The 16,972-nt window shown below is 41.4% G+C and overlaps 1 protein-coding gene across 12 annotated transcripts in view; it reads left to right on the forward strand.

Annotated features, from left to right (window-relative positions):
- Positions 1–15,240, forward strand: part of LOC109439631 (G protein-coupled receptor-associated sorting protein 2) — a 141,041-nt gene extending 125,801 nt beyond the window's left edge. Inside the window, exons 2-7 of one of the 12 annotated variants that reach the window (XM_088795095.1) lie at positions 7,467–7,555; positions 8,920–9,059; positions 10,370–10,494; positions 11,050–11,117; positions 11,661–11,737; positions 12,045–15,240. In XM_088795095.1, the coding sequence (XP_088651221.1) occupies positions 12,361–14,898 (2,538 nt within the window). In that variant the 5' untranslated portion in view covers positions 7,467–7,555; positions 8,920–9,059; positions 10,370–10,494; ... (1 more) ...; positions 11,661–11,737; positions 12,045–12,360 and the 3' untranslated portion in view covers positions 14,899–15,240. Of the gene's footprint in view, positions 1–7,466; positions 7,556–8,124; positions 8,390–8,919; positions 9,060–9,116; positions 10,067–10,369; positions 10,495–11,049; positions 11,118–11,660; positions 11,738–12,044 lie in introns of those variants that run through there. The other 11 variants (XM_088795096.1, XM_088795093.1, XM_088795097.1 and 8 more) reach the window with 11 other exon arrangements.
- Positions 15,241–16,972: the final 1,732 nt, after the last annotated feature.

The raw sequence follows: 16,972 nt of genomic DNA on the forward strand, positions 1-16,972 counted from the left end.
CATAATTTCTGTTTAACATTGAAGTGAAAGTCCTAGCTAATGCAATAAGAAAAGAATAGAGACAGGGAGGGAAGAATTAAAACTGTACTTCTTCACAGATGACATGATTGTCTGTGTAGAAAATCTCAAAGAATCAACAAAAGACCCTGGAACTAATGGGAAATTATAGCAATGTTGTAGGATACAAGGTTAATATACAAAATTCAATAATTTTCTTATATGCCAGCAATGAAAAATTGAAATTAAAAACATAATACCATTTATATTCACACCATAAAATGAAATATTTAGGTATAAGTCTAACAAAATATGTACAAGATCTACATGAAGAAAACTACAAACCACTGATGAAAGAAATTAAAGATCTTCCCAGCTGGCACCAAGCCATGGGCATCTCTCCAGACAACTGGCACAAGCACCGCAGGATCAGGGGCAAGAGAAAGCCTTACCCACAAGAAATGGAAATATGAGTTGAGACGCCCTGCTGCCAATGCTAAGATTGGCCCCCGCTGCACACACAGAGTCTGTGTGGGCAGAGGCAACAAGAAGTACCTGTGCCTTGAGGCTGGACGTGAGACTTCTTTTTGGTCTCCAGGTGTTGTATCTGCAAAACAAGGACTATTGATGTTGTCTAAATGCATCCAACAATGAACTGGTCCACATCAAGACCCTTGTAAAGAACTGCATTGTGTTCACTGACAGCACACCGTTGGACAGTGGTACAAGTCCCACTATGCACTGCCCCTGGGCTGAAAGAAGGAGCCAAGCTGACTCCTGAGGAGGAAGAGATTTTAAACAAAAAACCATCAAAGAAAATTCAGAAGAAATATGATGGAAGGAAAAAGAACACCAAAATCAGCAGTCTTCTGGAGGAGCGGTTCCAGCAGGGCAAGCTTCTTACATACATCACATACATACAGTGTGTTGGAGCAGATGACTATGTTCTGAAGGACAAGTGCTGAGGAAAATCAGGACCCAGAAATGCAACTAAATCCCCCTCCCTCCTATCTTAGCCCATGTAATAAAGGTATTTCGTGTTCAAAAAAATAAATAAAAGAATATCTAAATAAATGGATAGTCCATGTTCATGGGTAGGAAGACTCAATATTGTCAAGAGGTCAGTTCTTCCCAACTTAATTTATAGATTCAATGCAATCCCAATAAAAACCCTGCAAGTTATTTTGTGGATATCAGAAAATTGATTCTAAAATTTATATGGAAAAGCAAAAGACCAAGAATAATAAACACAATATTGAAGAAGAACAAAGCCATAGGACTGCCATTACCCAACTTTAATACTTTTCATGATATAGCAATAATCCAAACAGTGTGATATTGGCAGAAAAGACAAGTAGATCAATGCAACAGGAGAGGCCAGAAAAAGACTCACACAAACCTGTCAACTGATTGTTGACAAATGAGCAAAAGTAATTCAATAGAGAAAGGATAATCTTTTCAAGAAATGGTGCTAGAACAACTGGTCATCTACATGTAAAAAAGAAAAAAATAAATCTAGACATACATCTTACATCTTTCACAAATATTAACTCAAAATGGATCATAGATTTAAATGTAAAAGGCAAAAACTATAAAACTCCAGAAGATAACACAGTAAATAATCCAGGTAACTCATGGTTTGGCAAGGACTTTGTAGGTAAAATACCAAAAATGCAGTCTATGAAAGAAAATATTGGTAAGTTGGACCTCGTTAAAGATAAATCTTCTCTACAAACTAATGTTAATAGAATGAAAAGACAAGCCAGCGGTTGCAAGAAAAAGCTTTGCAAAACAGACATCTGATAGAAGACTGGTATCCAAACTATACAAAGAACTCTTGATATTTAACAATAAGAAAACCATCAACCCCATTAAAAAATGAGTAATGATCTGAACAGAAAACTGACCCAAAAGAATGATATACAGATGGCAAATAAGCACATGAAAAGATGCTCAACATCATATGCCATTATGGAATTGCAAATTAAAACAACAGAACAGAGCCAAGTTAAGCTAAATGGAGTGAAATAGGTCTGTGTACACAGTGACTGAGAGGGACAGGGCGTAGATCATGGGTGCTGCAGCCAAGGAATATGCTTGTGTGGTACTTCACATGTATTTTTAGGAGGTGGGTTGAATTGGGTGTTAGAATTCTACGTATGATGAATCAGCACTACTGCTTCTGTATCCCAGGCTTAATGATTGGGGGTTATTTGGTTCTGAAGTTTACATTTCAGGGGATAGTCAGGGTTACACAAGTGCTAGTAGAGACCCTGGGGAGTGGAACTATGGCTGTTGCAATTTGTTAGACTAGAATCCATTTTGTGATGAAGAAAATATAGATTAGCAGTTGGACAGACATAGGTCACTAGAATCCTGTTTTTATCTTGTCTTTGCTCTCTGATTTTAAAGATGACACTTAACCTATTGCGCATATATACATAAAGAGCTTAAAATAGGGAATTTTGCAGTTCAAAAAGTGCTAATCAGCAAATACTGCCTGTTCTATAAATGAAGTGAGAACAAATTATCCAACAGATATTTCAAAGTCTCACAGTAAAATCAGTCATCTTTTGGCAGATCCACACCCCCATCAGTAAATATCTTGGAATGAACATTCAACCACCTCGAGAATTACCAGAGAACTTTACGCTGGTATGATGGTAAACTTTTAGATAGGAAATTAAATAAAATAGAAACCACAAGTGAATGTAAGCTCTATGAAAAGAGGAATTTCTTTGTGTTTTGTTCACACTGCATCCCCAGTGCCTAGCACAAAGTAGGTACTCAACATATACTTACTGAATGAATGAAAGATACAAGTAACTTTAAGAAAGACAAGGAACACTTCAGGGAGGCAAAGAGATTCAGACACCCACAGATCCCAGCAGTTCTCAGACTCCCATCTTCAAGCCTAGCTTTCATCCAAGATAGTATACCATGGAACAAAGGAAAAAAATCCACAAATGAGCTAAAGCCATTTAAACTACACAGTAACAATTGCTGTCCTTTGACAATTGACATCCATTGTCTCCAGATACTGTATAGAATGATCTCAATTTTTATTTTTATGTTTTTTGGCTATTACCTTAATATTGCACAGTTATACTAAATATCTAAGAACAAATAAAGGCTGCTGTGATATTTCATGGCAAGCATATAGTTCCCTTCTCATCCTGAGAAACAGTGATTTTCAGCAAATAGGCACTTTCTTCAATGTGAACCTCAAAGACCGTTGCAAAAAAACTCTCTTCTTTAGCCCTTTTGCCGCAATGGTCGGGTATATCTGAATGAATATTTCCATCTGCTGACTCAGATGGAAACTTTCAGAAAGGTAGTTTAGGAAAGCAAATGTACATTTTTCTATATTTTTGTGTTTTTCAAGAATGAAAAACCATAGGAAATTTTTATACATAAAAATAATGTCATTCATTTACAAAGCAGTTCAAATTGTTACTAAAGGCATAAAATAGTCAAAATATCAACTTTTTGGTTTTTGTGGATTTCTGACATATTTTTGAAAAAAAACACCTTGAAATTAATTAACAAAGTGAAAGAGTTAGAAAAAGGAGAGAAGGGGACTGATGCACAGGGTGGTTACAGTGATGAGAGATGAGCTGCAAAATCAATCCTTTCAGAGGTGAAACCCAAGTAAACAATGTCAAGGGGAATGGACTTTATCAGGAAGGTCAGTGAATTTGGTTCCTACTGCTGCAGTATCAAATTACCACAAACATGTGGCTTAAAATAACGAAAATTTATTGTCTTACAGTTCTAGAGGTTGGACATACCGAAAGGTCTCAGTAGCCTGAAGTAAAGGTGACATCAGGGCTTTATTTCTCCAAGCGGTTCTGGGAAGAATCTGTCTCCTTGCCTTTACGAGCTTCTGGGAGCTGCCTGAGTTCTTTGGCCCCTAGCTTCCTTTCATCCTCAAAATTAAAATGAGCAATGGCCTGTTGGGCTATCCAGTCTTTCTCATGCTATTTCACTGTGACACTGATTCTTCTCCCTGGCTCTTCCACATTTAAAGTACCCTAGCCATTGCATTGTCCAAAATAATCCACCATATTGTTTTTCTTTTATTAAAGTTTATTGGCGTGACAATTGCAAGTAAAGTTACATGGATTTCAGGTGTACAATTCTGTAATACATCATCTATATGTCACATTGTGTGTTCACCACCCAGAGACAGTTCTCCTTCCATCACCATATATTTGATCCCTTTTACACTCATCTACCACCCCCTGCCCCCCACCCTCTGATGGCCACTAAACTATTGTCTATTGTCTATGTCTATGACTTTTTGTTTCTTCATTTGTTTGTCTTGTTCCTTTCTTGTTTTCAGTTTTATATGCCACACATCAGTGAAATCATACGGATCTCGACTTTTTCTGTCTGACTTATTTCTCTTAGCATTAAAATCTCAAGAACCATCCATGCTGTCGCAAATGGCACTATTTCATCTTTTATTATGACAAAATAGTATTCCATTGTGTATATATACCACAACTTCTTTATCCAGTCATCTGTCGAAGACCACTTTGCTTGTTTCCATGTCTTGGCCACTGTAAATAGAGCTGCAATGAACATCGGAGCACATATATCTTTATGGATAAAAGTTTTCAGATTGTTTGGTAGATACGCAGGAGAGGGATTGCTGGGTCATATGGTAATTCTATTCGTAATTTTTTGAGGCACCTCCACACTGCCTTCCATAACGGCTGCACCAGTCTGCATTCCCACCAACAGTGTATGAGGGTTCCATTTTCTCCACAGCCTCTCCAACACTTGATACTATTTGTCTTGTTGATGATAGCCATTCTAACTGGTGATATCTCATTGTGGTTTTTATTTGCATTTGTCTGATGATTAGTGATGTTGAGCATTTTTTCATATGTCTATTGGCGATTTGTATGTCCTGTTTGGAGAAATGTCTATTCAGGTCCTCTGCCCATTTTTTAATTGGATTCTTTGTGTTTTTTTGCTGTTGTTGAGTTGTATGAGTTCCTTATACATTTTGGATATTAGCCCCTTATCAGAGGCATTGTTTGCAAAATTTTTCTCCCGTTCTGTTGGTTGTCTCTTTCTTTTGTCGATGGTTTCTTTTGCTGTGCAAAAGCTTTTTAGTTTGATATAGTCCCATTCATTTATTTTAGCTGTTACTTCCCTTGCCTTTGAAATCAAATTCATACAATCCTCTTTGAATCCAAGGTCCATCAGTTTAGTACCTATGTTTAGTTCTATGCAGTCTATTGTTTCTGGTCTTATGTTTAGATCTTTGATCAATATTGAGTTAATTTTTGTACATGGTAACAGATAGCCATCTAGTTTCATTCTTTTACACGTTGCTTTCCAGTTCTACCAGCATGTAATTGAAGAGGCTGTTTTTACTCCATTGTATTTTTTAGCTCCTTTGCCAAAAACTGTATGTCCATATTTATGCGGGTTTATTTCTGGGTTCTCAGTTCTATTCCATTGGTCTATGTGTCTGTTTTTCTGCCAATACCATGCTGTTTTGATTATTGTTGCTCTGTAGTACAAGCTAAAGTCAGGGAGTGTGATACCTCCAGCATTGTTCTTTTTTCTTAAGATTGCTTTGGCTATTCGGGGTCTTTTGTGGTTCCACACAAATCTGATGGTTTTTTGTTCTATTTCTTTAAAAAATGCCATTGGGATTTTGATGGGGATTGCATTAAATCTGTATAATGCTTTGGGTAATACGGCCATTTTAACTATGTTGATTCTTCCAATCCATGAACATGGAATGTCTTTCCATTTCTTTGTGTCTTCTTCGATTTCTTTTAAAAATGTCTTATACTTTTCAGCATAAAGGTCTTTCATATCCTTGGTTAAGTTGATTCCTGTTATTTTATTCTTTTGGTTGCAATAGCAAAAGAAATTGTTTTTGTTTTCATTTTTTTGTCTGAGATTTCATTGTTAGTATATAGGAATGCAATGGACTTTTCTACGTTGATTTTGTAGCTGGCAACTTTACTATATTCGTTTATTGTTTCTAATAGCTTTTTGGTGGAGGTTTCAGGGTGTTTTATATATAGCATCATGTCATCTGGAAAAAGTGACAATTTAATTTCTTCATTCCCAATTTGGATGCCTTTTATTTCTTTTTCTTGCCTGATTGCCCTGGCTAGGACTTCCAATACTATGTTGAAAAGCAGAGGTGATAGAGGACTGCCCTGTCATGTTTCTGAACATAGAGCAAAGGGTTTCAGTTTTTCACCGTTAATTATGACATTAACTGAGGGTTTGTCATATATGGTCTTTATTATGTTAAAGTATTTTCCTTCTATACCCATTTTATTTAGAGTTTTAATCATAAATGGATGTTGTATCTTCTCAAATGCTTTTTCTGCATCTATTAATATAGTCATATATTTTTTCCTTTATTTTGTTTATGTAGTGTATCACATTGATCGAGTTGCATATGTTGAACCATCCTTGTGCCCCTGGGATGAACCCCACTTGGTCGTGATGTATAATCTTTTTAATGCATTGTTGCATTCGATTTGCTAGAATTTTGGTTAGGATTTTTGCATCTGTATTCAAAATGTCCTTTGATAGATGAATGGATAAAGAACTTGTGGTATATATACAATGGAATACTATTCTGTGGTAAGGAAAGATGAAATAGGACCATTTGTGACAACATGGATGGACCTTGAGGTTATAATACTAAGCGAAATAAGTCAGACTGAAAAAGCAGAGGACCATATGATTTCAGTGATATGTGGTATATAAACCAAAAACAACAAAAGAACAAGACAAACAAATGAGAAACAAAAACTCATAGTCACAGACAATAGTTTAGTGGTTATCAGATGGTAAGGGCGGGGATGGTAGATGAGGGTAAAGGGGATCAAATATATTGTGATAGAAGGAGAACTGAACCTGGGTGGTGAACACAATGTGATTTATAGATGATGTAATACGCAATTGTATGCTTGAAATCTATGTAACTTTACTAAACTTTAATTAAAAAAAAAAGATGCCGTGTGACTTTGGATAACTCCTGTAACTTCTAGCACCCTTGTTCTCATTTGTTAAATTATATATATATATATATATATATATATATATATATATATATACACACATATACATACATACATATATATACATGTATATATACATATATACATATATATACATATATATATATACATGTATATATACATATATACATATATATACATATATATATATATATATTTTTTTTTTTGTCCCTTAGGTTTTATGAGGAGGAATAAGTTAATTAATGCAAAGTACTTGGCACCGTGCCCAGAATATTGTAAAATTCATGGTATATAGCATTCAAATATTAGCTATTATTGTTGTGTACAGAAATCTTTTAACATTTCCTAAGATGCCAGTCCTCAGATGCTTGTTGGATACATCTTACTTTTTAAAACATTTTAGGGTCCTTTTCTTCCCTTGTTTTATTTCCTACCCAGTGTTGCCTTTGGACTCCATATTGGTTAACAACAGTTGACTTTGGCATTAAGAAGAGGCAATTAATGAGGGTTGGAGGTTCGTAAAAGAGGTAAAGTGAACCGTAAAAGTTCTTGCCTTTTTGTGGTTATTGATTATGATGTTTTCTCTTTATTATCTGGGGGAAATGCTTTTCTTGGATTTCCTAATTTACAATTTTATATGCTCTTGAAAAACTCAAAAGCAAACTTAAAGAAAAGTTGTAGAACATAGTAATGGACATTTAGTAGATGCTGACGAAAAAAACCTGTTGGTTTGATTGGCTGTTTTTATTTTCTGTATTAGAGTTAACTTTTGTAACCTTATTCAACCATACTATTTCTCTACCTTCCAATTTAATAACCTGGCCTGATTTTTACTTTTTGACTAGTTTCCATTTTTACCTTAAAATTCCATTAGTTACCTTAAAATTCAGAGTTTAGCCAGTCTGGTATCTTGTTATCTTTCCTGTATGTTGGTAGAATCTGTACCCACAGAGATGCCTATTTAAAAAGCATCCAAGTTAATTTGGGTAACTGTTTTTTATATATTCTTTCCATTGTATTCATCCTACCAGTTCCCCAAGCCTCTGAAAAACCTACTTTTCTGAGCTAATGTTCTTTAATTTTCATACTTCTTTCCTGAAAGATGCTGTCTTCTGGTTTTCTATGACCAGTTTCCATCCACCTTTAGGTTTTTATTTTGTTCCTGCATTTCTTTTCCTAAGGAAAACCTGAACCAAGAAATACATTAATCCTATTGCATTCTTCCTTTTTTTAAATTTGGAAATTGTTCTTGGCATTCTCAAATCTCGGCACTTTAGATTTTTAAACTAAATCATGGTCTGAAACCACTCATTGTACCAGAATCAAAAAGACTCCACTAGTATTTTATCTTTGATCTAGAGGTAAGGATGGATGACATGAATGATACCTCTTCAATATTTTTTTAACCTAGTATCTGACCACCCTTTCGTTTTTATTTACTTATTTTTGATTAGGTAACATCCTGTGGTTCTAATTTTAAACGTTTAAAAGATCCTCTCCTTCCCACTCTTTTCCCCAGTCACCGTACTTCCCTAGAGTCAACTTTGGTATCCTAAAGTTGTATCAGTTTTAGTATCCTTCCAGAGAAATTTTATACATAAAATTCTCACCTTTTTACACAAATGTTACCCTAACATATTTATTGCTTTGTACCATTCTTTTTTATTTAGAAATATGCTTTTGTGATTTTACCATATCAGTTCATGAAGATATTTCTAATTAAAAAAAAAAAATACAAAAACGAAAACAAAAACAAACCCCACCAGGTCTGTCTTGGGGAAGTGTGTGCATGATGCGGCTTTCTCCAAGGAATTACTGGGCAAACTGGATAGGTGTTTACAGCAAGTGGCCGAGACCTAAAATGCTTCTAATCCCTGCCACATTTCCACAGTGCCAAAAATCATGAGCGCGTGGATGGGACTGCAAGATAAGACTTGATAGAGCAGAGGAAGAGGAACCTGGAGCGACCCTATCTGATGCCTGACACTTACTTGAATGTGAAGCCACACACAGGGAGGATTCTATGACCGGGTGCGGATCCAGACAGGGAAAGGCCCTCTTTCTAGGGCGCTGTGGGACCGCAAAATGGCAACACGTGTTACTATTTCGAATGAGAAAAAAAGCAGTGTGGCAGCAAGGATGAATCTGGGCGCAGAGCGGTGGATTCTCTCCTAGGGTTAGAGGTCTAGGTCTGCCTTTAGAAGAGGGGCAGTGTGAGGCCTCCATGGCAGATCCCACCACTTCCTCTCCTCCCTGGCCCCCCCGAACAATGAAAGAACTTGGGGGGGGCACCTCAGGACTTCAAGGTCGGTCTAGCCTTAGATGGCCTCTCCCCACCCGTGCAGCATTCTCACAGCCCCTCTCCCAGCAGCGTCCAGAAAGGATGGTGAGATGGCGGGAGGGAGGTGGGTAGAACCCAGCACTCTGGGGGTTCATATACACCTAGAGGCGCTTTGTATCCACACGCTGCTGCTTCCAGCGCAGCTGCTCCTGACCTCGCGAACATGCTCCCCCACCCGGGTCCGCGCTGCCCATAGATTGTAGAACCGGAAATGTTGTAGGGGGTACCCGGCAGGGGGCCGCGGAGGTCCTTAGAGCCGGACAGGCTGGCGTTAATTCGCCCCTTGCGCTGGGGCTCCTCCCGGCCCCGCCCCCTCCGGGTCGGAACTGCGGGGCGTCTTGCAGGGGAGGGGTCGTCGAGCCCATTCGTCCGGTCTCCCTCCGCCCTGCTTTCCCGACACCCCCCAGCCAGCGGTTCGTGCCGCATCCTGCGCAGCCCCTGCCTGGTTTGGTGCAACGGCACGAAGGGCGGGACGCCTTTTTGCAATTTGATGCGCGCGCAAGGCGGTGGGAATCCGAGGAGGTCCGAGAGGAGGGGAGGCCGGCCACCCGGGCCCCGAGCCTGGAAAGGCAAGTGGGGGTGCATGGGGGCGGGGGTGGGTCCACATTCTCGACCAGCTTACAACCCGCGCCCAGTCCCTGGCAGCCCAGGGAAGAGGCGGAGGCGGCTACAGGGTCGAAGCAGGTTTCTGAGAGAGGTGCGCAACGCCGGGGAGCCCTGCGCTGAGGTTGCGGCGGCGACGGGTGCGGGCCGGACCCAGGGTCCAGGGCCCAGGCGTCGCCTCAGATGCTCCCTGGTCTCCTGGGGGAAGCGATCCACGCCGGCCTCTCCCCAGCCAGCTTTCCCGGAGATGGCTGTGGGGGAGGCTGCTGCTGCGGGAGAAATGGGGGAGCCGGAGCAGAGATGGGGGAGCCGGGGAGGGGGCGTTGGCTACTCCGGGCTCTGATTCTGAAAAGGGTCTGTTGGGGTCCCGCGTCCTGGGGGCTGTCCCTTCCCACAGGGGCCTCGTTGGTGCCAAACTCTCCCGTCTGCGCGGTAGGTTGGCGATTTTAGGCGGCCGGGTGCATCTGCTGCGGAGCTGCTTGAGAAAAAGTTGGAGCAGGAAAATAGCCTGGATTTCTGGAGGTGTGTGGGGATGGGGGGTGGGCAGCTGCCATTGACTGGAGACCCGAATTGGGGTTGGGTGACTGTGACCAGAGCGGGTCAGGTAACCAGGAATAAATCCTAAAAGTTCCCTCCGTACCAGTTCCTAGGCACTTCCCTTGGCTTCCTCCCTTACCTCCAGCCGTAACTGGGGGTAGGAAAAATGGGCTTGGAGGCGAGGGTGAGACGGAAGTCACAGTTACAAGTACCACTGCACAACCTGTTTTCTGGAATATGCAGGCGCCCTTCCCCCAATTTATGCCGCCCAAGGTAAAGGGATGTGGTGCACCTAGTGGTGAATCCTCAGAATTGGAATACAGCAGCAATGAGAAGACTGTGACGTCAAGAAAAGATGTCGTTATCTGGAACCCTGAAACAGAGAGCCTTAGAAAAACGAGAACATTCTACCTAGAAGACCTTAAATGTTGAAAAACAGATCACATGTGGACTCCCATCATTGGTGTTGGTCTGTCCACCAAATGCTTAGTTGTTACCATGGTCTTCTGACTGTCTTTCTTTTCGTCCATTTGTCCCTAGGCTTACTTTAAGACCGGTGACTTCTGCAAGGAAGGAAAGGAGGAAGAAACTGGCTCAATTCTCTGGAGGTTGGTGCGAAAGGGGAAATGCAGGGAATCATGACAGAGTAAGATCATGGCAGGTCTTTGATCCACCTCTCCTGCTCTCTGCCAGATTTGCACACTGCCCCAGCATCCCTTGTCCATTTCCTGCAGGAGATATTAGGAATATTGCAGTAGGTGTGGATTGGGCTGTGAATGGGAGGAGAAGACCTGAGATCAGGGACCAGGAGACAGGAAACGTTAGACAAATTGGACCCTTAAACAGAAAGAGAGATATTTTTTTTTCATTTTTTTTATTATTAAATTTATTGGGGTGACAATTGTTAGTAAAATTACATAGATTTCAGGTGTACAATTCTGTATTACATCATCTATAAAGCCCATTGTGTGTTCATCACCCAGAGTCAGTTCTTCCATCACCATATATTTGATCCCCCTTACCTTCATCTCCCACCCACCACCACCCACCACCCTTACCCTCTGGTAACGCATCAGGGGTCAGGGTGTCTGCCTGTCAACCAAGCACTCAGACTCTGTTTTCTCCTGTACGTTTGCTTGTCCATGGAACAGCCTGCTGTCTGCTCTAGGGTGTAATTGGTACCCCTGGAATGAAGCACAGAGTGGGAAATTGCACCACATCAGAGAAGGTTGGTATGAGATGGGTAAAACTTCGGGTCAGATAGTGGAGACCAATGCAGTCACAACAGTAATTAGGGTCTAGTCTCAGGACTCCTCAACCTCTCTCGTTGCCAACATACTTTCCCACCAATCTCACACCTGTTTGGTGGCAGGCCAAATAGTGTGGCAGTTGTGGGCAAAATGAGTGTGACGGAGAGACTTTCTAATGGCCCAACAGCTCCACCAGGAATTCAAGGTCCAGTCTCTGTGTGAGTCTCTACATGGAGTGACACAGTTCAAAGAGGCTCAAAGCCCCATGTCCTTCTCTCTCCCTAGATCTACCTCCAGTGGCATCTCTGGTGGTGCTGGAATTGCTGCTGACCACCCCCCTCAACAGGTCTGCACCCACTTGGGAAACATCAATCCTCACCCTGCTTGGTTGTGCCTCTTTGGCACTCTGTCTGTGATATTGGCTGAGGCTGGTCTTGGGAAGGAGGCTGGTTGGCTGCTGGACTGGTGATTGACTCTCTTCCAATTGTATCGCCTGAATCACTGGAAGATCAGTGTGAAGATACAGAACTCTGACAGATCTGTGGTAGAGGCGGGGACTGTGTTACTGGTATTTAACTGCCTCTTCTCTGTAACTGGTATTATGACTGGGGCTGAGATTGAGCCTGCTGCCCAGGCCAAGCCTGAAAAGAAGGCTAGAGAAGAGGTTGGGGGTGGGGCTGAGAGAGAGAACGAAGTCCCGATGGTGGTCAGACCCAAGGTTAGGACCCAGGCCCAGGTAATGCCTGGGGCAAGGCCCAAAACTGCATCCAAGGCTATGAATGGGGCAAAGCCCGAAACAGAGTCCCAGGCGATGGCTGGGTCAGGGCCCCAAACTGATTCCCAAGTATTGGCTGTGGCAAGATCCAGAAGTGAAGCCCAGAGAATGTCTGGGGCAAGGCCAAAAACAGAGGCCAGGGCAGTAGGTAGGCCATGTCCTAAAACTGAGGCCAAGGCAATCACTGGGCCAAGGCACAAGGAAGAAGCCCAGGCTTGGGCCCAGACTGAGTTTGGGGCTGAGGCAATGTCCCAAACAGAGGGTGTGCCCCAGACCGATGCAGAAGCCTGGCCACTGCTCAGTACTGAGTGTGGGTCAGGTGCTAAACCTATGGCCCTGTCTGTAGATAGGGAACTGCTCAGGGTGGACACTGAGACCTTTCCTGGCTCCCAAGGTCAGACGGGAGTCCAACCCTGGTTTGGATCAGGGGAGGAAACTAATACCGGGTCTTGGTGCTATCCCAGGCTCAGGGCCAGAGCGGAGGGCTCCAATGAATCTGGATTCTGGTCAGCAGATGAGACCTCTACGATGTCTTCCTTCTGGGCTGGAGAGGAGGCCAGTATCAGATCATGGCCCAGGGAAGAGTCCAATACTAGGTCCAGGCACAGGGCTAAACATCAGCCTAACACCAGGTCTAGGCCTAGATCCAAGCCAGATCCCTATATTGATTCTTGGTCTGGGTCTGAGGAGGAGTCGGGCAACCCATTCTGCTCCTGGGCTGGAGAAAATACCAATATGTTCAGGCCCAGAGTCAGAGATGAGACAAATGTTAGGTCCAAGCTCAGGACAAAGATAGAGGATGTTTCTGAGTCTGATGATGAGTACTTTAAGGATTCCTGGTTTGTGCCTGGAGAACAGGCCGATAGTAGATTCAGGCTCAGAGACAAGACAGAGCCCAGTACCGTCCTGAAGCCCAGGGCCCAGAAAGATGTTGATAACAGTGATAGGGTCAAACAGGACCCCAGGTTTGAGGAGGACGTCATTATTGGGTCCTGGTTCTGGGCGGAGAAAGAGGCTGGTATGGAGGCTGGGGCTTCTGCCATCTGTGAGTCCACGCCAGGGGCTGAGGAGGGGGCCATCGGTGGATCCTCGTTCGAGACTGAGGAAAAGTTCAGTTTGGGGGCTGTGGCCAGAGAAGAGACGAGGCCAGAGTCTGAAGAAGAGGTCATATTTGGATCCTGGTTCTGGGACAGGGAGGAGGCCTGCTTTGACCTAAATCCCAATCCGGTGTACAAGGCTAGTCCCAGGTTCCCCGATTCAGCTGAGGAAATTAATACATCATCCAGGCCCCAAACTTGGGAAGAGGTCACTGTTGAGTTCAAACCTGGTCCTTGTTATTTCGTTGGTTTCCCATCCCCAAGCCCCTTTAGAATTCCTGAAGAAGCAGCAGCAGCTGCATTCGCTGAACTGTTTGAAGGAAAGCCCCAGAATGCAGAATGTACCCCAGAAGGGGAAGAGCAGGAATCTGTACTTCAGCCCAATCAGGCTGCTCCTGAATTCCCATTTCAGTATGAACCATCCTACAGGTCAGTCAGGGAAATTCGGGAGCACCTTAGGACCAGAGAGAGTGCAGAGCTTGAGAGTTGGTCCTGCAGCTGCATCCAATGTGAACTTAAAATTGGTTCTGGAGAGTTTGAAGAACTCCTTCTGTTAATGGACAAAATCCGAGATCCGTTTATTCAGGAAATATCTAAAATCGCAATGGGTATGAGAAGTGCTTCTCAATTTACCCGAGATTTCATTCGGGATTCGGGTGTCGTCTCACTTATTGAAACCTTGCTCAATTATCCCTCCTCCCGAGTTAGGACACAGTTTTTGGAAAAGATGATCCTCATGGCTCCACCATATCCAAATCTAAACATGATTGAGACATTCATATGTCAAGTGTGTGAGGAAACCCTTGCACAAACCGTGGATTCCCCTGAGCAGCTGCTTGGATTAAGGCTGCTTAGATACCTCACTACAACTACTGATTATCACACACTGGTTGCCAATTATATGTCTGTGTTTCTCTCCCTATTAGTGACAGGAAATGCAACAACAAAGTTTCACGTTCTGAAAATGCTGTTGAATTTGTCTGAAAATGCTGTGGTGGCCAAAAAACTATTCAATGCCAAAGCTCTATCAATATTTGTGGGTCTCTTTAACATAGAAGAGTCAAACGATAATATTCAAATTGTTATTAAAATGTTTCGGAATATCAGTAATATTATAAGAAATGGAACAATGGCCTTAATTGATGATGATTTCAGTCTTGAGCCACTTATTGCTGCATTCCATGAATTTGAGAACTTAGCCAAGGACCTACAAACCCAGATAGACAATCAACATGATCCTGATCCTGAGGGGGGACAACAAAGCTAATATCATTAACCACCTGCCTCTGATCGGCCTGATGTTCCCAAAGAGCCCTGAGTAGTGGCTTTCGTTTTCACAGTCTGATTTTATGTTGTAACATATTTTTAATGCTGATGTTAACTTGATCCAATTCTTGGTTTGAGCTAGCTCATTGTGTGGATGGCAAATGAACATTAGAGCTGAAAACATATTTGTTGATATTTGTCTTGCTGTCCAGATTGTGGTATTTTTCTGTGTTGAGCTTCCAATGAACTGACTCGCCTATGTAAGCTACCCTGCTATTCGTTGTTTAAACAAATGGTTCTTTATTTGAGTCTGTGTTTTCAATAAAGTTCTGTGTGAAAAATAGCAGAAGTGACCCTCCTTCAGTTTAAAATCCAGATGCAGGTACTTTGTTTACACTGACAAACATAGATAATCAGTAGCATGACAAACATACCCTCATTGGAAAATTCCATTCCTGGAGCTTAAGAAGGAAGAGACTACTGTGGGCCATGGTACTTGAGGAATGCTTCCCAGAAGAGGGACCCATTTAAATTGGTCACCAAGGGCTAGGGTAAGACAAACCATTAGGTCATTCTTGGGAGTGAGCAGTGGTGGTATGAAGAAAAGTGTGTAACTTGAAATCTGCTCCAGTAGCGAGGACGTACCTTGTCTGCCTGAATTAGGTGAGACAAGTTTAGTGAGGGATGTAGTTGGAATGAGGCTGATTAGAGCTAAGTCGGCCAAATCTGCACATTTTACAACTCAAAAGTGCAGGTGTTGCTTCAGTGCCACCTAAAGGATGAAAGACTAGGATAGTACACCAACTAAATGGAGTCAGGAGTGAGATTCTCTTTGTGGTCTCAGTCCAAGGGAAGTATTAAGGAAATGCCATTCAGCTATTAAAAATGGTCTGTTCATTGGCATGAAATGACACTGATGCTTTTATGTCTGGTGAAATAGAGAAGCCTGTGAATGACATCTATGGAAATTAGATCCCATTTTAAAACCGTGTGTGAATAAACACAATTTCTATGCATTTTCAGTATGATTTTCTAAGACACTTCATATATTCCATAGCCTAAAGCAAAATCACTCATGTGTGGGATATAAAACTGAAGGCAATGGAGGAAGAAGACAGACAAAGAAACAAAAACTCATAGACACGATAGTTTAGTGGGTACCAGAGGGTTGGGGAGAGGGGGGTGGTAGATGAATGTAAAGGGGATCAAATATATGGTGATGGAAGGAGAACTGACTGTGTGATGAGCACACAATGTGATATATAGATGATGTATTATAGAAATGTACACTTGAAACATGTAATTTTACTAACCATTGTCACTCTACTTTTAAAAAATACATTTAAATAATCTACAATGCTAAAAACAATTGTCAGAGACAGACATTAGGCAGATAGAAAAATTAATAATACAGCGCTTTTTCTTCTAACATGTTTACGTTTAGTGCCTCAAGTTATAGGCAGACATGTTAGAAAGGATACAGTTATATAAATGAATAAACTATATGTATTAGAAAGAATTTTTAGAGATAAAATCACTTATAAAAGTTGGGAAACAGTGAGACTTAAGGAATTTTAACTTTTTAAATCAAATGTTTAAAGAAAAATAAATTATCCAGGTTGATATGTTTATATTAATCTCCCGACTGTACAAAGATGGCAGCATTATTACATGACTTGTATTAAAAAGATCATAACATTTCTTTGGAGTGACAACAGAGTTCTAGAAGTAGACAGTGGTGATGGTTGCACAACATTGTGAATGTACTTAATTTTAATATCACTGAATTGCACACTTTAAAATGATAACTTTTTTGTTATATCTTCCACAACAATAAGTAAAATGATCATGCCATACTTTCAGATAGAAATCACAGAACTCAGGCATAGAGTTGGTTTGGAGAGGGAATCCAGACTTATGAGAAGTAGATTTTATTATTTTTAAAGACGGTAAAAATGTTATTTCAGTTTTGTCTGAGGCTTTTGTTAACTGTTGAAAAGGTAAAATTATGACTCAAATTAGAAATGAACATGCAAAAGATTTTTCAACACAATGAAGAACTGCTAAGATTATGA

Source organism: Rhinolophus sinicus, chromosome 18 (assembly GCF_057876585.1).
Source record: "Rhinolophus sinicus isolate RSI-liver-muscle chromosome 18, RSI-T2T, whole genome shotgun sequence".
Lineage (NCBI taxonomy): Eukaryota > Metazoa > Chordata > Mammalia > Chiroptera > Rhinolophidae > Rhinolophus > Rhinolophus sinicus.